This window comes from Stegodyphus dumicola, chromosome 4 (genome assembly GCF_044657685.1).
Source record: "Stegodyphus dumicola isolate Sdum_Otavi_A_Nest chromosome 4, ASM4465768v1".
Taxonomy (NCBI): Eukaryota; Metazoa; Arthropoda; class Arachnida; order Araneae; family Eresidae; genus Stegodyphus; species Stegodyphus dumicola.
In genome coordinates this window covers 14,482,395-14,507,343 of record NC_140771.1, presented here as the reverse complement: position 1 = coordinate 14,507,343, position 24,949 = coordinate 14,482,395, and the positions used below count along the sequence as shown (strand labels likewise).

Genomic DNA, 24,949 nt, shown 5'->3' with positions numbered 1-24,949 from the left:
GTGATTTTCATTTTAATGTTTCTTACTAAATTTTATTTGATGTGAATTTTCTTTGTCTTCTGTAGACTTTTGTAAAACATTTTATAAAGCTGCCACCAATGTTTAATCAATATCTGCATTTAATTTTGTTTTAAATGAATAAGTGGTACTTTAGTAGATTTATCCACACAATTATATGTAGATTAATAATTTTATTGTATTTTCTTCTTATTTAAAGGTATTTAAAAGTACTCATAAAACTCTTTTTCCTACTCAGAATTTTTCTCGGTATAAATGTGTGAGAAAATTAATTAAATTAGCCAAAAAACATGAAATTTAAAACATGTTATTAAATATTAATATATTTTAATCAGAATCATATTACAAATACAGTGATATCTCGGCATGCGTCATCAATCCGTTCCAGATCCTTGGACTTATACCAAACTGGACGTATACCAGATGAACTTTTCCAATAAGAAATAAAGTGAAAATAATTAATCCATTCTTATAAAAACACCCTATTGTTATTATTATAACATTTTTTAATATTAAAGCACAACTGGTGGGTGAAATATATACTATACATGAATGAAATACTGTACATAATTTTGTTTTCTATTATCTAAATCAAAAGTAATTTCTGAACGTCCTTCAATGTCTTTGAGCTTTGTTTGGTAACTGATTTCACCACCTTCGAAACGTTATCCCATTTTATAGCGTCTTTGTATTTCAGAATCATAGATACTGTCTTTCTCGGCATATGCTATAGTAAAGTCCGCATACGCATGTCATCTTCATATTTTCCCCTTTTTTTCAGTTCCTTTTTTCACCTCCATGGTGATATAATCCTAACCATTTTCTTCATTGCACATTCCTCTTCACATTAACTTTCTTAAAACTGATTATTAAAGAATTTACAAGAAATTTCTCGAAAAAAATACGAAAATCACGTGAAAATTCAGAGTTATTGCACAGTTATCGCACACTGTTGCATAGACAACAGGCATACTGACGCTCATGGCCAGTCATAGCATTGTCTCTACAGAGGTTAACAAGGGTAGTTTGTGCAGTCATGATCCATCGGTTTCGAGTCGTATTCCAAATATCACATACCAAACAAAAACTTTAACGTCCAAGCAGGATTTGCACCAAGTTAGACGTATTTCAAAGTAGACGTACACCAAGGTACCGCTGTAGTTTATTTCGATTCATGCATTATAAAGTGAATTTAAGTCAATTTGGTATTTTTTCACTCCAATCGAGAAGAACCTTCATCTCTGAGAGTTATTACTTTAGATGTCCCTACCTCGAATATTTCACGTGCTGGGCAGTTTTCAGATATGAGTGCCGATCAATAGACTCACTTCCTGATCCGCATGCGCGGAATATTATCCCGCATGCGCGGAAGTTATTTAAAGAAATTTACGCGCAAGATGGCAGACCTGTTCAAGTGCTAAATAGCATCGAATATCTGAAGCGTAAACGACGTGCAGGTAAGCCTATTTAAAGCCTGACTAAAAGAAGATGGAAATTGAATTTCTAGTCGTGATGAAAAATAATGAGAGATTCAATATTGAAACGATGGGAGTGTCCTGGTGTTACCGAACAGCAGAACCAAATTTTTTCCCCCAAACCTGCGAATAAAGATTTGAAGACAAGTCAAGTGGCTAGTGCTGCCTCAACCCCAAAGAACAAAGATGAGGACTTGGTTTCATCTAAAAAACCACCCAAATCTGCATGCTCCCCGGAGGCTGTTCCCACTGGTCGAACGTCGAACAACTTTGACATATTAAATGCTGACTTGATAAAATAAATGGACTGCCAAGATGAAAATCCACCCATATATACAGAACACATGTTTCTGTACCATATCACAGAAAGAAAAGACTGCCTCAAATATTATGTCCACGTCCGGATGGGACATGGAAGGAAGTAAGAAGTATATTTGCCAAGCATAGAGTAAATGTATATACGGGAGCACTGATTAGAAACAAAATCACTGTTGTCTTTGATTCTGATCAGAGACATCAAATCTTACCTCGCACTTGCACTTTTCACGCGGAATAAAATTCATTTAAGCACTTTTAGGCCGAAAGTTCAATCTCTGATGAAGGTAGTTACTGGCGGATTGCCGTTGGATTCTAGTCCTGATGACATTAAAAAGGTGTGAAGGTGGCTTCCCTGTAGTCAAAATAACCCACTTTGCATGAAAGTGTCAAAGTCTTGAAACGAAGTTTCCTGTATTTTTCGCTTCACTGAAGAATAAGGGGGGCAAGAAGAAATATACAAACTAAAAACTATACTGGATTTTAAAGTGAGCATAAGGAGTTAAATCCAACTGGACCCTTCTGATGTATATTCGCTGCCAGAGATTTGGTTATGGCCAGCTCTACTGCAGCGAGGCCTCAAGATGCTTCAAGTGCAGCCAAAATCACTTGACTTAAATTTATACACTACAGAAAGACAAAAAGCTGACTTGCATTAAATGCAAGTAGAGCCATATGGACGCGGAGATACCTCTGGGAGAATGCACAGGTGTTGCAGAACAAATGGAAAAAGATTTAAAATCTAACGTTTGTATTTAAAACCAAAGTATTTTAATTATCTGTTCCAAAAAGAAAATCCATTTGCTTTTTCACTGGGGCTACTAAAGCTAAACTATTCCCCTTAATTTTCCGAAATTCAGTTTTATCTGTAGATAATAAATTAATCCTATATAAGGCTATGGTGCGACCCATAATCACTTCTTCTGTATGGGGCTACGGATGTAAAACCAATCTCAATAAACTGTAAATACTCCAAAACACAACTCTCAGATAAATAACAGTCAGTAGGTAGCTTATAAGAAACAGCGCAATACTTGACGAATATAATATTATAACTATAGCCAATGGCAAAAATTTCAAAAACATTTTTTAAAATTATTGAAAAATTGAATAATGAATGTATCCCACAAATAGATTATGATTTCCACGACGCTGTAAATAGAAAAAGACCTGGAGCAGTGCTCCTTAGACTAATCTCATGTTACTTGCGCTTCCTATTTTATCATTTCGTTTAATAATTGCTTAAATAATCTCTGGTAATTTCAGCGCATTTCGCTAGTGCTCACGATTATTCTATATTGTTTCCCCTTCGCCTTATTTTCATTTTCTGCTTTTATTTTTTTATATTAAATTATGTATGCCTCTGAAACTAATCCAACCCACTTTTCCCACCCGCTAATCCAGAGGCTCACTTTCCTGTATGCTGGGAGTAAGGAGTTAGCAAGATTAGCCTATTCGTCAATCTTGTTAATTCCGGCTATAGGAAAATTTGGTTACTCCCAGGCTATAGGAAAGTTCCTGCTTTTGATGTCAATTTTTCGTCACCACAGCTTCTCCCTCCTGGTTTCACTCAGCGGTTCTGTGACCGGAACGCGTCATCTTGAGCTAACTTATCAATTCATCAACTTAGTGTTCCTCTTTCCATCTGGAGCAATTCATTTCTCCAAAGTCACTTCTATCTCTATACTAGCCATAAATTGCTATCATTTATCCACACTGATATACACAGGACGGGACGCTTGCGTCATCTAAATCATTTGCTTTTCCATTGATGTGAACAACTCTGTTACGGTAATGCTGTCTTATCATACATCCATTTCTACCACTAAATATTTTAATAATAACAAAGGGAGAACATTCTGTTATTTTGTTTATATCCTTTCAGAGTCCTTTGGTGTATAACTGTAAATTTTTGTGCCTTTGGAGTGATAGAAAAAATTTTTACTAAATGCAGATTTAAAACATTTGACGAACTGTGGATATTGGTGAAAGAATAGGGAAAAACATATTGTTGCTCACTGTAAGAAATGCCATCATACTGTGGAAACTAAGATTGAGAGACATTCAGAAAATAGGGCCATCCGATAGAGCGGCGTTTCTCAAAATTTTTTCAAATGGAGGCCACCTTTATAAATTATAATGTTCTGTGAACCATCTCATTTTTCTCCTTCTTGAAACGCTAATTAACATCGGTATTGAATAGCATCCCTCTGAAAAGACCAGCTGCAGAGATCAAAATCATTTCAGGTCAGGGAGTATCATTTTAAGGATGTTTAACTGCTTTTCTTTTCGGCTGTCCTGACGGGTTAGTGACGCTGACTGTCACAATGAAAGGCTCAAGCTCAAATCCCGGATCCGAAATGCTCTCTAGAGTCTTGTGGCAGGGAAAAGAGGGATGAAAGACCTTCGGACCCCCCTCCAGGTGCTCTCTCTTGGTATGGCATATACCTATGGCAGCCATAATATATATATATATAATACCTATGGCAGCACAGAAGGCTGGTCTAGCTTCTATCTGTAGCCTTCAAAAGCAAGTTTCTTAACATATGTTACTACCAGTATACTTATGTTTGAAAACTAAATTGGTCAAAATTCATTTAGTTTTACGTTGGTGTTTATCAGTGAAGTTAATAGAAGAGCTGCATTTTTTTTTCTTTTTTAATAATTCAAGGCTGTTAGGGTTTGGTTAATCTTTATCTAATTAAACTAGAAATTATATAATGTTAGTATTTACATTTATAACAGGATAAGCTTGCCAATTCTTGCACTATTCTACTTTTGGATGTATGCTAAGCTTAAGTCTGAGACCGGTACATACAAGTACATTAAGTCGATTTCGTTCCTTTGTTTTTATTTGAATAATTAGTGATGAAAACTCTTACTTATATACGTAGAAGTAAACTGAATCATCGTTAATGAGGTCATTAAATTAACCATACCGTACCTTCTACTTAGAATTTCAAGTTTGGTATCATTAGAAAGTTTCAACCCATTGTTTTCTTTCATTCAATGGCAGTTTGTTGTATTAAAAATCGCAACGGAAAGGATCAAGAATTCATGAAAATCCGTTCTGTACGCAACTAACCCAGAAACCAAGTTTTCTTTCAAACCCTTCTAATTTTTCATGGGTATTTGGAACAGTCAAAGATTTAGCTTGTAGACAGAAATTTAGTGAGATTAATCTTGAGAATAAGTCTGAAAGATGTGCACATGTCATTAGCAAGAAATGATATGAAGTCTTATTAATTTTCACGTTTGCACATAACAGGACATTTTTGCAAATCTTTGAAGACCACAAGGCAGAGTTATAGGACCACAGTTTGAGACAAAGTATTTCAGAAATATATATTTTCATTTAAAACGTTAATTATAATGCTGCAAATTCGTTCTAAATGTGTGTAAATAACTTCTGTACTTATGCTTTGCTCTGTCATCATTACATTGCAATAAATCATTTTATTGTTAACTCAGAATCAATATGATATTATGATTTTGAACTTTAACAGTATATGTATATATATGTATGTTTTTTAGATGTCTGATAGCCCTGGAAATCCTGTGTACTCTCCGGAGGTATCACCTTCAGCCATTTCTTCTGGTACAACACTATTAACTCCATCTTTGGTATCATTTACATCTTCCTTGCCAACGTCTACCAATATCCCAAGGGTTTCTGGGAGCAAATCAACTTCCTTCACCACTTCCACTTCCACCATCGCCCCAACATCAAATTTAACGTCACCACATACGTCACTTTCTAGTGCTGGATTTACGACCATACTAACAGCATCTGCTGCAGGTTTGCTATTCAAAACTAAACTCTTTATGCCTTCTTTTAAACTGAAGATTGCATGAATTATAATTGAATTAGTTAACCGGAGCACCTTATTATTCAGGTCTTCAACGTGCCATGTCTAGAATTACGATTTATCTAAAAAATTAAGAAGTACCAGAGCCGTGCTTTGGAGCAATTTAAGTTTTCCAAAAAGTGGTTACAGTTTCTATTAATTTGCTCCTAATATGTGTGCTTCTAATTAGAGTTTTTTTTTCTCAATAAGATAGAAAATTTTATGAAAATATTTCTAGCGCTGTAAGGGTGGATTTTCTGTATTTTTTGTATGGTGTCGATCAAGTAAAGTGTCATTATTATGAAAAAGTTCAATATACTTAAGCAAATTAAATATAAAACGTTCCACACCTTAATTTGCAAAATTGGCTAAGATGTGCTTAATAATATTTCATTGGAGATAATTGCAAAAATTAATATGAGAGCTCCTTTTTTCTTTTTGTCAGTGCAGCGCTAAAACGAGCAATTTATTTTGAAGTTGCTCCTTAAATTCGGCTGATTTCCATCGCTAATGGGCGCTGAAAAATAATTTAGCTCAGATAATTCGTTTGGAGCTGCGAATTCAGTGCTTAAAAAGTATAGAAACTTACTTTAAAGTATTTAACTTATTAAAATATAATGAATTTTTTATTAATTAAACATTTTGATTTGTTTGAATCACATAAAAAGCTAGTTTTTTAAAATTTATTTAAGACCTTTATATTCACAATACGGTAATTTTTTTCTCTAAAGTTCTCCAGCTCATTTTGAGAAACTTTATAACTGGAAGATGTGTAGGATTTAGCCTGTTTGAGGATCCTGTGTAATGTATACTTTTTCGAGTCACATCTACTTAATTTTCGGTAATTCTATGTAAGCAGTAAAAATAAGAATCATGGTGAAATGTTGATTTACTTGTCATCTTGTATTCTTAAATTTAGAGCTACATATTTGTCAAAATCACAGATTTTTTTTTATTCGTAAAAACCAGGCGTATATTAATCGTTCAATGATATTCATATTAAATGTCGTATAAATATTCTGATTACCGCAAGGTATTTTTAAAGAACAAAGTACTTCAGTTTTATCAATAAAGGTAACTGTGTTCTGATGAAAATTAAAAATTCGATTTTCTGCTCTTGATATGAAAGATTATAAGAAGAACTGAGCAATAAAACAAAACTTCAGATGAAAGAATATTTTTATTGTAAAATAAGAGAACTAGTATCTGGCACTACTCTTCAGATTGGTTTAATCAGTTATTTTGAAATATTATCACTGATGCCCATATTACAGTTGGACTGATAATATCAAGTGTTTATTTAGGTTTTAATCATATCTTAAGAATTCAATGATGGTACGTGATAATCTTTTGTTTGATAATTTTCGTGAGCAAAAATGAGATAACTGTATCTTTCATTAAAAATGTATTAATTCTATAACTTCACTTATGTTATTTCATGAATTATTTTTATAATCTAAACAGAAAGAGAAATCTAATAAAGGCAGCTTCGATTTAAAATTATAAAACGAAAGTAGAAATAATACATAAAATAAAAAGAAATGAAAATCCGAAAACTCTATCCCACATTTCCCTATTTAGGTGGTGAATTATCACCTGCTGTTCAGATTGGAACATTCCAATCTCCTGAGTCTCCTAGTTCACCTAGCGGGCAGAGGGATAGCCCACCACAGCAGGCAATTTATGGAATTCCTGCCGCCGGGCAGTCATTTTCCCTTGCTATAGCAGGTATTTTTGTTTTTAAATGGCTTGTTTTGCTATATCTGCATGGAGGCAATACATAACAGAGGGAGGATTACTTTTCCTTCCTCTGTGCAATGCATTATTAGCTAATGTTGCAACATTTGTTTAAAGTTTTTCCTGAGGTATATAAAATTGACTGAAATGCCGTTTTTGCCACTTTCTAGCAGTTCCACAATTTATGCAAAATAACTCTATAATAATACATTTTTTTTTTTTTTATTTTTGCATATGCGTATTTACTACGTTATCTATAACTTAAAATATATACATTAATTTAAATGCATGATGTATATGTTGTGTATTTACATACACAACGTATACATCAACATATATAATACAATACAATAATAAATTCATATGTATTTTCTGAGGTGTACCATGCTTTAGGTATTTTTGAAATTATGGTATCTCAAATTTGTAATACTAGTTTAGAAGATAAAAATAATCAAAATATAAGTATGAATCACCCAGAAACATGCGAAATTATTATGTGCTCTTTCCAACACCGATTCTTCCGCATCCCCATCGTTTTAACACATTTTTTTTAGTTGTTAAGGTTCGTAAGCATAAGGTGAGACAATCAAAAATTAGTTAGACCACTTTGTATATAGCCGAAAAAATGAAGCGATACATTTGCTATTTAAACAAAATGTGCAAGATGAATACATATTTATATATCATGCGGTCAGCACCACGTCAAGAAAGACGAATATGCATATTTTGCTATTTTCATTTACATGCATTTTCTAAATTGCTTTTTGATGTTTTATATTATAGCAGTAGAAGATAAATGTCTTCGTACTTAAGTCATAACGATATTTCGAAATCTTTCTTTCGAATTTTTAAAAACTTCCATTCCTGAAATAACAATTTTGCTGATTCATTATGTTAACATGGTGCCAACGATGTATTACCATGTTGAAAGAAGACCGAGAATTCTTTAGGAAATAGAATTCACCAGTCTTCCAAACATTTGAAAGCATAATAAGCAAATCTGACTATCTGCCACAGTATTCAAGAAATAACTGCCACAAGCTTATTCCGCTTAGTGATATTTTGCTGTTGGATATTGCTTTCTGTATACTATTTTTTAATCATCATCATTATCATCGTAACATCTAAATACCTTCGTCCTCTACACACAAGACAATTGTTTTGTTTTGGTGTGAGTTGACCATAAAAAATGGTTAAAAAAATTTGAGAACTTATTACTTTCAAAGGTACTGTAATTGATTAAAAAAAAAAGGTTTTCACTTCAACGATAAAAGATAACTACACATTTATTGCATTCATTACCGTAATAATAAAGGTTTGATAATATCGGACGCAGTTTCAACGAAACTGCTGTCAGGAGTAAAATTCGGGCTTTTGTTTGATTTCGATCTCTTCATTTGGCTTAGGATACAATTGGAGAGCATTTCATGAGACTTTTGGTCTTCCAGGAAACGACTTAATGCTATGAAGATATTACATTCAATTATTACGTTGAAATTATGTCAGAATACTTGTCATTAAAGGAGTGTTATGTTTACCACTATTTTTGGAAACGCCGTGCAGACAGCATAGCATAGTGGGTAGTGGTTTTATTAGCTGCCGTATCGAATGGCCAGGTTCGAATCCCAGAGAAGGCATGCCGTCAGTGCGGCAGAAGGGCACACAAATGCACTACAAAGCGAAATCCTCCCGAGAAGTTGCTGGTACGGAAAGAGGGATGAGAGACCCTCGCATCGCCCCCCGTAGTTTTCTTTCTCACAGTACCATTCGGAGCGGAAGTTTAACAGTTACTTTAGTAGCTAGGTTCAGCAATACCTCAATCACCTGTGGTATTGCAGAAGTGCTGACCTATCATCTGCCAGTAAATTGATAATTGTGTTAAACCAGTAAGCTGAATGGATAGAAAGTACTATTGCAAACTAAATGCCTTGCAAAATATGTATCTAAAAGACTTGAAATATTATAGTGCTAAGATTACTATACTAATATATTAATGCTTCAGCTTTCATATATATGTATAGGATTTTTAGAAAGAATTTTTGTGTAAGTTTTTAATATTATGTGATAGGAAGAGTTTTGTCTTTTTATAGTCTAGAAGATTGCACGACAAATAATTTCAGAAGGAAGCATGAAAATCACAATTATGATATTTTTAGGTATACCCTGTGTAATAGTTTTTAAGGATGTAACATATTTATAATTTCAGCTTTTACTATAACTTTACCTTTCCGTTTCTTCACCAGAAATGTAAATGAGGTAGACAGTATATAAGCTGATGTTTCTGGATTACAAGACCAGGTGTGTTTCTGCCTCTCGAGGCCACGTTTTTTTAGTTCTACTTTTCCTGATAAATTTGTAATTCTTCGGCTTTATGTTATTGCTGCCTACCTGTGAATTGTTACGCCTGTTAGATTTTTTTAGCTAAATTCGGTTTCAGTTTAATTGTATAGTCTTTGACTTCTGGTCTACATTTTAAATTTAAACTTGACTGTTACTTTAAATATATCGCCACAAGTGATTGTGGTGGATCTTGTTGGCACGAGAAGTACATTTATATTCAAAGGTCTGTTTTAATATTTTCAGGTCTTTAATTACTTCAGACGACACAGCGATAATACGTTATATTCTGTTAAGAGTTTGGAACTAGTTTATACTCCCAAAGCAATTCAAACTCTATAAGCGTATCAAATTCATTTTAATAACTACTTAGATGAATTTTTTATACTCAAAACAAATAAACAGTTAGTTGTTATTAAATTTAGCGTTTAGCATTTGTTACAATCAAGAGCCGGAAAACATCGAGCTATGCGCTTGATAATCGCGGCTTATAGAGGAAGTTGGTGATGGAATTTGATGAATTTTGATTTAAATTTGAATTTTACTTTAGTTGCATCGCCACAAGTAGTGGTTGATTTCTTTTAGCACGAGAAGTGCATTTATGTTTAAAGTTCTGTTACATAAAAATGTATTTTAAACTTTTTAAAATCTCTATAATTATTTTAGACACAGCTATAATTCCCTGTGTGTCTGTTAGTACTTTGGAAATAGTTTATGCTTCCAAACCAAATCAAATTCTATAAGGAAAATATTTAAAGTGATAGATGATTGAGAACTTGGGGAGGGAGATAAAAAGTTGGATTTTGCTGAAAGAGATTTCCTCCTTCTCAGAATAATTTTACTTGGTACTATTCCGTTTTGAGGACCGTAAAAAAATTGCAGCGAAAATGTATGCGCAAAAGCGCCAAAACTAGCAAACGCGTCCGAATTAAATTATGCTTAATTCATTATGGAATTAACATTTAAGTTATTAGCTTATTTTTATATAGAAATTGTAACTTTAAGTGTAAAAAATATTTTTTAATTGTTTTAACTGTATTTGGTGTTTTATGTTTTTCTATAGCTGTAAAATTTTAATGAAAATATTTTGAATTTTATATATTTTTGCCTTTCCGCCAAGTGACAATTGAATTAATTAGTAGCGCATACGCATTAGGTAAGCGGCGCTGAATCGTCTGCGAAGAAGTTTTTTTTTTTTTTTTAATTTGCTTAATTTCTTTTATGTATCGTTTTAGATTTATTATAGTATTTGAATAGAACTTACGGTAATTCTTCAGATGATATAATTTTTGTGCACTCTGAGTCGTAAAATGAATGTTATTGCTGTTAAGTGAACGTAGCACCGAAGTGTCGCTATGGTAAATAAATATAGTGAACTTTAAAGGGTGCATTTATTCTATTGTGGTCTAAGCGCTATCGACGAAGTAGATTTAATTCAAAATTCGTTAATTGTTAATTCAATATGTTTAAATGAAATGTGGGAAAATTGCGTATAATATAATATTTCATACAAGGAAGTCATGTGGTGTACACAGATTTTTTTTTATATAAATTATAATAATGATTTGAAATAGTTATTTACCCTTATGCTTTCATTCTGTTATGTTAGCCTTTTTTATATAGATTATTATAATAAAAAAGTATTATATGAAATTAACCTTTCATCTAAATTAAAACAATAAAATCATAGATAGTTATTTACAGTATTTTCTTTCTTGCGTTAGGGTTGCCGCAATTATTTTTAGCAGCACTGGCATCAGCAATAGTTTGGCGATTTTTACGGTCCTCAAAACGGAATAGTACCCTTTACTCTTTGAAACTTTGAAGGTAAAATACTTGTGTCGGGTTTATTTCCAAATGTGCAGAAAATTTCTTTAAAATCATTGTTAATTTACAGATGGATTATGCCCATCTTTAAAGCTGATATTATTTTTTTCATTTTTTAAATAGATTATTGTTTTATTAATTAGACATTTACGATATCCGAAATTTGAGCAGAAATTAAAACTCAAGCAACTTCTATAAATATTTCCATTTTGAACACTTTTGTATTTCTGTATGAAGCGAAATGTAAGAGATATTTGTATTATTTGGCATGTAGGCAGTTTTATGCATATAAATATATATATTTCCTACTTGTAACTATATTATGTTTTCTTTTTATCTTGTAGGAGGGTCTAAAAGCCAGGCAGTAGCTTCAACATCTGACTCATCTTCATCTAGTCAAAATTCTCTGTCAGTTGTTCAAGGCTCTTCTAATTTATCTGTAGTTTCAGGTTAGTTACGCATATATTAGTTTTAAATTAGCTCATTTTAATTTTATAATAAATTATTCAAGAAAAGGACTACTTTTTAATTAAGTGATTAGCAGAAGCATGAAGTATCTATAGTAGCTTTAAATCTTATGCTCTGCTTTCAGGATCGATGCCAGAATCGGTGCAAGTGCACCATAAGCAAAGTTTAGGAGTGGCAAAATTTTAGAGTTTAGGAAGGGAGTGGGTGGCAGAAAGCCTGGCTTCTTTATAAAATGACGAATAAAGCAGAATAAAAATTAACTCTATAAAAAAGGCACCATTGAAGTATAAGAAGCTTTTTATATAATAAAAAATAAATAAAATAAAAAAAATTAACAAAAGAATTTATACACAAATAAAAACCTGAAAGCTTTCAGATTTTATACTTCGCCCAAAGGGGCGTTTTTTAACGTTTTGTGTGTTACATTTACTTATTAAATATCATGTTCTACGCACTTAAACTAAAAATTCAATTCAACACCAAAATCACAAAATATTTAAAAGGACATATCTTTAGAATTTCCGATACGCAGTCTCGCGTGCTGGAGATATAGATATTTTTGTCTTTTTTTCTTGCAGTATTGCCATTGCTCGCTTTGAAATCATTGAGCTTGTTAATCAAAAATTGTTTAATGCTTGACAAAATATGAAATAGATAATAAAGCAAATTCCAAATTTGGGCTTCCAGATGCCCATATTCGAATGGAGGACTACACTATTCAGAATTTGATGTCTCTAGGTATGTTATGTAGAAGTGAGGGGGCCCGTTGTTTTTTCACATTATGAGAAACATACGTGCATTCATTCAGATTTTTCATTATTTAATTTCTTTAAATACAATGCGGGTGGCATATTAATATTTAATATCTTTGTTAATTTTTTTATTTAATTTCTTTAAATATAATAGAGGGCGATAATATTTGGTGGCAACAAACTGAAAAGTGAAGCACCGTTTATAGTGAATTGCCAAAACGAAATTAATAGAAAAAAAATTTTAAATGTTTTTCCGTAGATTTTTTAAAGGAACTTTGAAAGTAAATATATCCTTGAAATAAGCTTTAATTTATTATAGTTGATCTGTGTTCAGTATTTCAAGTTCATAATGAGCTCTGTCCTATATTCATATCCTCACAGAACATTTACGATTGTATATCTTTCACAATTGTTTTCAGCTATGTCATATAAATATATGAATCATATTTTCTTAGAAAATACTCTGAAGGTAATCTTTTCAGCAAGTGCTAACTTTGACAGTTTTCATTATCGCAGTCTTCTGCCCTAAAAATGTTTGTACATTTAGGAACTTGCCTTTATGGGACCCTGAATATTTACATCCATATCCCTTGAACGAGAAACATTGAGAAAAGAAAAGAAGTGTTGCTGTGTCGTGTATTTATATCATTGGAGACAATTTCATAATGCTTATTTATTTTTGAAGTATATTCTATAGAGAGAGTGTTCCATAAATTTGAGCACTTTTCAAAAAAATCATTTAAAATCAACAAATTTCATATCAGAGTGCAGTGTGCATTCAAAGACTTAACTTTTAAAGAGGTAAATTTCTTTTGGATGAAGAATAGTTTTTATTTCAAATTCTTAACAACGGATAGGAACTGTAAGAAACACCGTCAGGTTATAATGAGAAAATTAAGATTTTACTACGTTTGTTCAGTTGAATTCACAAAAATATTACAGTACTATTTATACAGAATTCCCCTCTGGAAAATCCTGAAAAGTTACTGAAATTAAAAACTGACAGGAAAAATATAAATTTTCTTACAAAAAATCAGAAAAGGCCATTATCTTTTTTACAAAAATGAGGAATGTAAAAAAGTATAGACCAATACTTTCTAATACAGATTTTTGTGTTTTAAATAGTAACTAAGACAAAAACAAATTGCTTCTCTTAAAAATAAAATAAATGAAGAGTTATTATAATTTTTTTCCCTTAGAGAAAGTATTTAGCCCATATCATATCTTATACAGTTTTATCAATCCATTATTCTTCTCCATCAGTTATTGGTCACCATTTTGTTTAGAAATATAACTACTTTATCTCCCTTCTCTTTAAATGTGTAACTGCCCTTCAAAAATAAATTTAGAAGTCACAACAAGTTATAATAATTACACTAAAGAGAAACTTTTTCAATCTAATGTTAATTCTTGGCTCCTCAGTTTATTCTGAAAAATGATAGAAAATAACATTTAATAAATATTATATATTATTATAAATTTCTTTCGCAGAGCAAATAGTTTTCCTCCAAGATTTGCTTTTTTTTTCCCCTTAAAATAGCGATCCCTTGAGTGATTAAGGTATATGTTTCTTTTATCTGGTTCACAGAATTACATTTGCATAATCTAAAAAATAACACTGTATACAGAAATTAAAAATGGATTAATTTAACTGTACTTTTTAACATTAAGCCAATTCTGGTGCAGATATTGAATAAAACTCTATAGATTTTGAGGGCGATCGGACATAATTTTTTTTTTTTTTTTTTTCTTTTATGATGCCTAAATAAGGTTGTTATTTTGCCTAATTTTAAATTGTATACAACAGTGTTTCTCTTCCAATTTGACTTAATTGTAAAACTTTTACTTATGCATACGTAATTTTTAACTAATTCATCATATTAGGCCAGAGAAATTATTTTCTCTATAATAGTCATAGTCTTTTTATAGTCATAGAAAAATCTAGGAAAAGTTGAATTTCAGTGGTAATACTTTAATAATGTACAATCCATGACAAGATGTCAATTGCACATTTTTAAAAATAATTTAAATTTGTTTGTTTTTGAAATATTAATGATACAACAACATCTATTGGTAATAATTTTATATAAATGTATTATCTTATGCCAAAAGAAAGTTTGCATGTGCAGTATGTCTTTGAATGCAAAAAAAAATTTAATAGGACAATATGTCATTGAATTCATAAAAATATTTTAAAATAGGTGTAAATTTATAGAACACCATATACTTAAAATTAAAACAGTGTGTGTGTGGGGGGACAACATTTTTTTTTAATCTTTTAGTTTTATTTATTACTATATCCTTTTTTTTTTCTTGTAAACCTAATATTTAAGAAATTTTTCAAATGCAACACTAACTTCTGCACAGTGCATTTCTGAAGAGAGAAAAAGAATACAAATGTAAATGCCACTCTAGTTCTGTAACTAACTTGTTTTGATTTGTATATATATCTAAAATTGTTAAAGTAAATGAATTTCATTTACAATTCTGCTGAAAGTTATATACAAACTGAAACTATTTAAGCTATCAAAATGAAATTTTAACATGAGACTTCATGTTCTACCTGCCCTATATTTTTATTAAGTGTTCTTTGGTATAATAAAAAAAGGTGTTACATATTTGCATTGTGAAAAAATAAGGGTCATTATTTATATTTTTTAGTTTTATAAGCCATATTAAGAAGTTAACCATTATAACTTCGTAGCAAATGCTGAAAACTGTGTGATAATTAACAACGTGCATTTAAAAGGTATTGTAAGAAAAATTTGAAAAAATAAAAAAGGGAAAACAAAAGTCTTATTAAAAAAAATTCAGCTGTTGTTTTCTTAACTAAAATATATTCTGTATTTTAAATACAGTTGACACTTGCTGTAAGAACCAATCATTATAACAACACTTCTATTACAATGTTCAATGTGTAGAAAAAGATTCCCATCTGATTACAGTATATTTTGCTACAGAGTGAAAATTCCTTTTTTCTTTTGGATGTTGTAATAAACATTTACTGCATAACCAGAGGCATTTTAAATTTTGGTGTATTTTACATGCAAATGTATTGAAATGAGGCATGTCCATTAAATATGTGTTAAAAACAATGAAAAAATTTATTTCTTTTTTGTTGCTATCCATTTTACTGCTTGCAATATACACAAAATACTAATCAAAATATTTTGTTTCCCAGGTAATGTAGTCATCCCTCAGACTATTTTACAAGCAAACAATAGTGCTGTTTTATATCATACAAGTCAAGGTTTAGTATATGCAACACCAACTAATCTACCTGAAGGTGTTGTACTAAATCTGGGTCAAGAACAAGGTAAAATATTAATTTTGTATGAAATTAATTACATATTTATGTTTTAGATACACTGAGCATGTAATGCACAGGTGAAGTATAATCTTAAAAAAAGGGAGATTTTACATACAGTAGTATCATACTACTGTGATTAAAAGCTATTAAGAATGATTTAATAAAACTTAAGATTTCAGTTTATTGGTCAGTATTTATTGCATGTCTCTCAAAGTAATCACATCTGACCACTGCACTCTAATGTACACCATTTAATGCTGCTTTGCAGAAAAGTAAATATGTCAGTGGTGTAAATCAGTTTATATATTCAAATAAATCAACTAAAATAGATCAAAATGATGTAGTTAGGATGATTAAGTGAAAATATGTAGCTTGTTGTTACATAAATAAATTCATGAAAATTTTTAGAAAATTGTGGTTTCCGACTGTAGAAACAAGTTGCTATAAAACTGATTACTGTATTTGAATAAAAGCTAACTAAATTATTTTTCATGTGAAAAAGAATATTGTATAATTTGAGAGACCTAATCATTGATAACTATCATGAATAACAGTAACTGATATATAGTGTCATATGACTTGTAAATAAATCTAATATTAACTTGAATAGCCAACCTTGTGGTATCAATGAATTTCCATTATTCATCCATAGTAATTGATAGGAAAGCATAACTAGTTTTTTTTTTTAATATTCCAGACTTATAATAAGTAGCAAATCTGGTAGTCCTGCATAAATAGGAAAAGATGATATGCATTGAGCACAATGGAACTTTTCACTTTTCTCTGCCAGATAAGTTCAGGCAGTAAAATAATGATACAATAATTATCTGCTAGTTGGTTCTTGAACCTCTCATATAATGTGTTAACTTCTCATTAAAACTACAATGCTTATGAGATAGGTGCATTGTGGGGAAAAAAAGTGACAGTTCTATATCTCCCGTTCTATTGGGCTGATTGACGAAATTCAACTTGTGTTTTTCATGTTTTGAAAGCGCAACTTAGGATATGCATTAAATATATATATAGCATTGTTCTAATATAGTTATTTTGACACAAAATTGGACTTTTTCTGAAATGACATGCAAATTGTTTTCAATACTTCAATTCTATGACTCAAATTATCCAAGTTTTGTAAAAATCACACGAGTAGTTTTTAAAGAATTAGCTAAATTAAGAAGTTCGCCATTCTTGGCGGAAATTGAAAAAAAATGCGTCAAAAGAAATATTTTAATTTCTCACCAAAAATTATAAAATTTAATATCTAGGCATAATTTGAATCGTAGAATCAAAATATAGAAAAAAATTAGTATGTTGTTTCAGAAAAAGTTCGATTTTGTATCAAAATATCTATATTAGAACAGTGCTATATCTAAATCTAATATATATCCTAAGTCATGCTTTTGAGACATGAAAAATGCAATTTGAATTTCGTCAATCAGCCTAGTAGAACAGGAGGTATATAGAACTTTTTTTTTTTTTTTTTTTTCTGCAGTGTACAGTAATTAAATTAGTTGCAACTTCTATTACTATGCCTATTCTTTTATCTGTTCAGAGCTGATGAATAGATACCTCAATACAGAATATTTACCTCAGCATTTTCAAAGGTCGCAGTTACTGTGATAGAAACTATAATTTTTTAAATGACATCAAATTATTTTCTCTAAAGTATCCTTTTTAATATCAACAATAAGTATGACATGTTGTTGCAGCTTTAAATTGCAGCAAATAATTTTAACGAGTTAGTTATATTTTTTGCTATAAATATGTTTTGAGCTGGCTCATCACATCTGTTCTATGATCGCTTACATTTAAAATTATGATGAATAACCGGTTTTTTATCTCCAGTTACAATTTGCTTTAGGAATGGATTAGTTCCTTCTCATTTCAACAGCAAATTGCAGAAGATTGTGCATCAAAATATTATTTTTTGAAATAAAATTAATTCAAATCACATAAATGGTTAAATCTGATACATTCAATTTCTCATCCTGTTATGCAGTGATTTGCCTGTACCAAAGTATTATAATGGTTTATCAGCCACAGCTGGCTCTCTTAGTATTTCCAGAAAGAACCCTGGAATTCAACTAGCATATGATCTGCATACACAGTATATAATCTGTTGCACATTTGCACCTCATGTTAACCTTTATATATAATAGTAATAATAATAATAAAAGGTTAAAAAAATCACAGATGATTTTCCATTTTATGCAGGTATTATTATTTTTAACAAAGATTTGACACACATACATATATATATATATATTCCCTATTTATTTCATTGAAGCTTGTAATATATATTGTCAAAATGCATACAATTTTCTAGCTTAGATGTATTGCTAATGACATCTATATGAACAAAAAAAATTAATTAACTTTCCTAACAACATAATATTTCCCTTCTGCTGTATTTGATGAGGATTCCCCATCCCCTTCTTTCGAAAACAGCACTCTAAATTATTTTGTAAAGGAAAGGATAATATATTAAAAATGTCAATTTAATAAAACTGTAATACGCATTTAATGTTGAAGTATTTACTGCACGTTTTGAGTTCTCATGTGTTTTAGAAAAGAATGAAGATGAAAATATTTTTTAATTATGTATGATATTTAAGGATTGAGTCATACTTTAATTTTTTGACTCATTTTAATTTTATCTTTTGATGGTATTATATGAAAAGTAATTAGAAAATTTATTTCAGGTGGTACCCAGCAACAGTTCATTACTATACCAGTATCTTTATCTCTTACTCCAGCTCAACAGGTAATAATGATATAATTTCTTTTTGAGTGAAAACTATACAAAGGTTAATCAGTAAATATTAAGTTTTCAAGCCAAATTTACTAGTCGCCCCCCTTAAACACAGCAGTAATTTGCATAGTCCATTTGTGATCAGTACAGATTCATTTTAATACAGTTTAAAATTTTCAAAATAAACTAAATTTTAATTTAGTAAAATAACATTAAATTCTGGGAGGAAAAAGCTACAATAGGAGAAAATGCACTAATTTAATACATTTTTTGGAACAGCTACATTAGAATTGTTTTTGAAAATATAGGTGAAGTATGGTATGAATAAATGGCAAGCAATGTGGAAACATTTCATGCCACATTGTGCAAATAATTTCATTGCTTTTGAAACTTATTTAGCTGAAGTCACTACTAACATAGTGGATAGCGAGTTTCAAAGAGATCAATTCCATTAAATGGCAATTCAAATATATCAAAGCATGCAGCAGTTATCTAGGGACTTTGAGGCTGTGTTTCGCTGGGTAGAACTAATAGTAGCTCACATCTTTTGTGGTTAAGTATAAAAAATTAGCAGACAAATGAGTTGTCAACTAGTGGGCTTTTCTTAGATGAGAATTTATTCTATTTGCTCTCAGATTTTAAACATCAGTGATATGGTACTGTTTACTGTGTTATGAAAGTAGAAAATAGGGCACATTAATTTATAGGCTTATGAAAATGGAACTGAAACTGATGAATGATCATGCAACAAAGTTCTTAAACATCCATATCTGATTGCTGTGTTTTAACATTCAGGAATAATGAAGACATTTCAGAGAACTGAAAATCTTATCTTACAAAATTACCAGCAGATTTCCTAGTTTCAATTTCTTGCTAAACATGTGTGACATATTATGGTAAAGTGTATTTGCCTCTCAAGCTAACCTTTCAAAAAATAAGTATTACCTCTCATATTGTTGTAAAGAAGAAATTGCACTGGGTATAGGTCAAATTCCTTCTTAAGTATCTTTCTGTTTAATTTTCAATATGTCCTTTGAAAATATCTAACTTTACCTTTTTTTTTTTTTGTGGAGGAAGAGTGAACAGTAAATTCTACATAATTAATTTTTTTTTTTTTATAATATCCTGTGTTTAGTATATTTGCAAAATATTCTTTTTGTATATTCTGTAATACCTGAAATGCCATTTTTTTCAGTTAGATTTTACTAATGTCAGTTGATTGACATTTTCTTGCCAGTTAAATTTTACTTTTATTTATATCATCTGATACACTTTATTCAGTAATTTTACTTCATGCAGTCTGATGTTTTAAATTTAATTTCCAGTATCAGTTTAGTGATATATATGATAATGATTTGGGAATGTTGATTAGCATTATGTAAAAATCATGTGATATGGATTAATCTAAAAAAGACGCACTACGGAAAACGTTATTCTAAGCAATTACTATTTTTAGAATAGAGAGGAGAGAACACAAATTAAAATGAAGAACTAAGGGACTCCTGCTAATTTAAGTTATACTTTTGATTTACATATTTTTATTTATCTATATATATGTATAAGTGCATTATTTTAGTTAAATGACTCAAGATTTTGCTGAAGGGGATCATATTAATAAAATTATTAAAATGAAGATAGTAACACTTAAAATATTAGATGGGAAACAGAATTATTGTTTGAAGAATGTATTTTAAATGAATTCTGCTTTTTCTCTTTCTGAACTTTTAATTATACGGAGAAATGAACAAAAATTATATTTTTGACCTATATATATATATATAAAGCAAATTTCAGAGAAGTATCGATGTAGGAACACTGAGAAATAGAAATACTGATTGTGAAGATGATACTTAGCATGTAGAATTCGTAATGACTAAGAAACTTGGCAATCGAGGTGGTTTTAATTCCATTTTTATTTCCAGCTGACATTTGTGGTCACAATCACTTGGCACTCTAGTTGTGCCTATTCACAGAACATTTAGATTTTTGATACTTTTGCAACAGGAAGCGAGCACAAAGAAATTATGTCTTGAATACGAGACCGATTCGCTCGAGAGAGCGAAGCTAAGTTATGCAGTTATCCGATATGGAAGCTCGTGAAGAAGGTAGTTTTGGTTTGAGTTAGAAAAGTTTCAGTTCTCAGAGTTTAGGTTCCCAATCACTACGTCATCAGCATTACGCAAGCTTTGTGGCATAGATTAATATGGAAATGACGCAGACCAGTAATGTTATTATTTTTAGAATGAAGATGTGAGTTAAAAAGCTATTATTAATTTATTATTTGAAAGATAGATATTATATATATTAATAGTATTTTCTCTAGGCATATTTCCAAACGAAAATGGGGATAAGTTTTCCCCTTTATCTTTTTCTTGTTCCTGCTGATTTTTGTACCATCTACTTTATTATTCTGTGCATGGTTCTTGAAAATGATTTATTTAATTTCAGATGTCAGTATTTTTTAAATATACAAATGCAGAAGGTCAATAATACATGAAATAAAAATACAACTTTACGAGTCAAATTATTGAACTCAGATAATTTGCTTTAGCTCCTGGTGAATGTGTTAGTTGCATGGGACTTTGAGCTTTAGTTTAATTCTTAGAACTTATAGGCAAATACAGAGACAAGTCTCAACATGTTTACGACAGTTCACGCAATTGCAATTAGTCTGAGTCAGCTGTTTGCCTGACACAGATGCATTTTTGTAGCACAGTTTTTGCAACTATGGAAGAAACAAAGAACTGTCATTTTCTTTTGTGGAAAGAGGGTTGAAATCTTCAAAAATTATTCAGCATTTGCAAGAAATATTCTGTTCTTGCCTTTGAAGAAACCTTTATGGTTTGTTTAATTTGAGAATTTAACCGTGCCATAAATAGGTGGATTGAGGAGACGCTGAAAACGATTTTTAAGAACAGGTTAAAGGATTAGTTTTCCATTTGTATCACTGTATTCAATAAAATGGGGATTATGTTGAAAAACTGCATTGATGAAATAAAAAAAATATATATTGTTGCGTGTGTACGGGTTCATTACGAAATGAATGCACAAGTCCAATGAAAAATGAAGAAAATTTATTATTATCACAACAAATATGATGAAATGTCCTCAAGTAATCGTGCAGTATCACATATATCACAGTAGTTATCTTCTAACTACTCAAACGTTCAATAGAACTTAATTCAAAACAGCTAAAGAAAGCTAATCCGCGAATTCGCTACAGTCAACAAGAGCAGTTTTCTAAACAACAAACTAAGTAACTACCAGGAACTGAGAGGCCCTCCGCCCTTTATAAGATCTCAAAAATCACGCGTGAGAACCCTCTAGCACTTTACCGAAATCAAAAAGAGATATTTATCAAATGTTTAATGCACGTGCTCTTGCACCTTCAACCCTCCGGCCCAGTTTCTTGCAACACTCGTCACGCGCCGCACTGCGCGGGAACAAAACCATTTAATTTACAATTGAACCAACATTAGCTATTTAAATACCAAATTCGTAACACTGCCCCCTTCCCAAGGACTGCACGTCCCGGGAAGTACAGTCCCTGGACAGGAAGCCAAACTTACAACTAAGGCATGAATACAATAATAAGCATTGCATTACAATAATAAACAACATGAACAATAAATGCAATAAATAAAACAAATCAAATGCTATCAAATACAAATCAAGTACAAAATACAAATCAAATGCAAAATATAAATCAAATACTAAATACACATTTAGAAACAAATAGGACCATGGTCTTACACTATTTACAATTATTTACATTACGTACTATGGCCATAGTAATGAGCTAACCTGTCGTAATGAAGGACTTTAGGTTTAGAGTTCGAAGACTTATGAATCCGAACCACGACCTCATTCAGCTTGTTTAGGACTGTGTACGGGCCATTACAAGGTGACTGTAATTTCGGACAAAGTCCTTTCCGTCGAGTCGGATTCCACAACCACACCTTGTCTCCTTCGTGGAATTGATGTTCAGTAGCTCTTGTGTCGTAGCGGGTCTTCATCTTCACCGTCGCCAAGTTGACTCGCTCTCGTGCAAAGTTGTGCATCACTTCAAACTGGGCCTGAAGATCTTGAATATATTCCTCAGGCAATGAAGGAACATCCGGAGGGCGACCAAACAAGAGATCACAAGGCAGACGAAGGTCACGACCGAAGAGCATCTGTGATGGGGAATAGCCGGTAGTCTGGTGAACAGCACTGCGGTAAGCCAGTAAAAACAGCGATAATTTCTTGTCCCAGTCCTACTGGTTTCTGAAAACCACTAATGAGAGGTTATTAAGGATGGTCCGACTGAGGATGCAATGGCATCGTTTGGGTTTTGTCAATGCCGAGTAGTTTGCATAGTTCTTTGATTACTGCCAAGGTAAAATTCCTTCCCTGATCGGAATGTAACTGAAGAGGCACTCCGAACCTGGGAATCCAGTGCTGTATCGTCACCTCAGCTACTGTAACAGCCTCTTGATCAGGAACAGGATGCACTTCAGGCCACTTTGTGAAGTAATCAATGACAACGAGTATGTATTTGTTGCCATCAGCAGTTCGTGGCAGAGGTCCCAAGATGTCAAAGGCGATATGTTCAAACGGCGCACCTACGTTGTAAAGTTGCAGCTTGCCTCGGCTGCATCTCTTCGGTCCTTTCCGACCTGCACAGGCATCACAAGATCGGCACCACTTTTGCACCTCACCCTTTGCATTATTCCAGTAAAAGCGCTCACGAACTCTATGCAAGGTCTTCATTATTCCAAAGTTACCTCCTGTAGGGCTGTTATGTAGTTCTTTAAGCACATCAGGAATCCGGGATCTTGGAAGTATCAGTTGCCATCGGAACGTCTTCCCATCATCCGATTCGAATTTCCGGTATAAGACGCCGTTTCGAATGTGAAGTGAATCTCAGAGTCCCCAGTATTGTTTTGTTGTAGGACTACAGATAGAAATGTCCTGCCAGGTAGGTTTTCTGTTTGATGACTCCATTAAATCAATTATGGGTTTAATGTCGCGGTCTTCCAGCTGGTCTTTCCTGACTTCATCATCACTCCACGGGTCTCGGTCAGCCGATGTTGATCTTGTAATTTGTCTTGCAACCGAAGTCAGCAGCTCGTATTTCGCTTTCACCCTGGAATAATATTGGCAGCTTTCTGGGCAAGGTCGTCTAGACAGGGTGTCGGTGTTCCCGTGTGATGATCCCTTACGATGACGGATAGTGATGTCATATTCTTGGAGTCTCTGTATCCACCTGGCTATTTGGACCCTCAGGATTCTTGAAATTTAAAAGCCAGGCCAATGTGGCATGGTCCGTGCGGAGAAGGAATTTTCTCCTGTATAGATAATGATGGAAATGTTCTACAGCTTTGACTATATATATTGTCAAATATATATATTGTACGCATGCAACAATATATATATTTGACTATGGCGAGCAACACTTTCCTGGTGACACAGTATATCAGGGTTGCCACGCTACCTGGAAAACCGGAAAAAGTCAGGGAATTTAAGTGTTTTAGTCAAAATCTGGAAAAGTCAGGGAATTTCATACAACAATCCCGCCAAAAAAGGCGAGTTTTGCGCCGACGTCGGAAGAGATCACTTTTTTGGCGAATTGTGTATTACGCGAGTGTCATTCGGGCAGCTGGCATAGAGCCAATTTTTGCAGCTCCAATTTGATTGTCTTTTTAGAAAGGCAAAGCAAGTTTCCCGCAACTTTTGGCTTCCAGTAACCTCGAGAATCGCATGTGCAGTGCATGAACTAAAGAAAGTACCTGTTCTCGTATAAAACAAAATGGGTTTAATCCTAGTATACGGTACCATGAAGGTTAGAATCAAAGAATATGTATTGTAAAGAAGGAAAACCTCTCTGCAACAGACGTGCCTCTGTTCCATCATAGCGGGAAACAGCTGTGCATGCGCGATATATCTGTCACCAAAGCTCGAAACAGGTGTCAAGTTCGAAGGTCACGTTATCAAGAGTTCATAAAATGAATATCGTTTAAAATGTCTTTAAACTCTAAAGGAAAAGAAAATATTTTTTGGCACAAGTAAATTAATTCATGGATTAGTTATTTTGAGGGGGGGGGGAATCTACGAAAATCCGTTTTTAA

At 32.1% G+C, this 24,949-nt stretch overlaps 1 protein-coding gene across 3 annotated transcripts in view; it reads left to right on the top strand.

Moving 5' to 3' along the window:
• Nucleotides 1-24,949, top strand: part of LOC118198695 (serum response factor-like) — a 120,648-nt gene that overhangs the window by 89,713 nt on the left and 5,986 nt on the right. For 2 of the 3 annotated variants that reach the window (XM_085814587.1, XM_085814586.1), the window contains exons 3-7: nucleotides 5,343-5,607; nucleotides 7,238-7,384; nucleotides 11,902-12,006; nucleotides 15,959-16,093; nucleotides 18,790-18,851. In XM_085814587.1, coding sequence (XP_085670713.1) covers nucleotides 5,343-5,607; nucleotides 7,238-7,384; nucleotides 11,902-12,006; nucleotides 15,959-16,093; nucleotides 18,790-18,851 — 714 coding nt within the window. The remainder of the gene's footprint in view (nucleotides 1-5,342; nucleotides 5,608-7,237; nucleotides 7,385-11,901; nucleotides 12,007-15,958; nucleotides 16,094-18,789; nucleotides 18,852-24,949) is intronic. The other variant, XM_085814588.1, reaches the window with a different exon arrangement.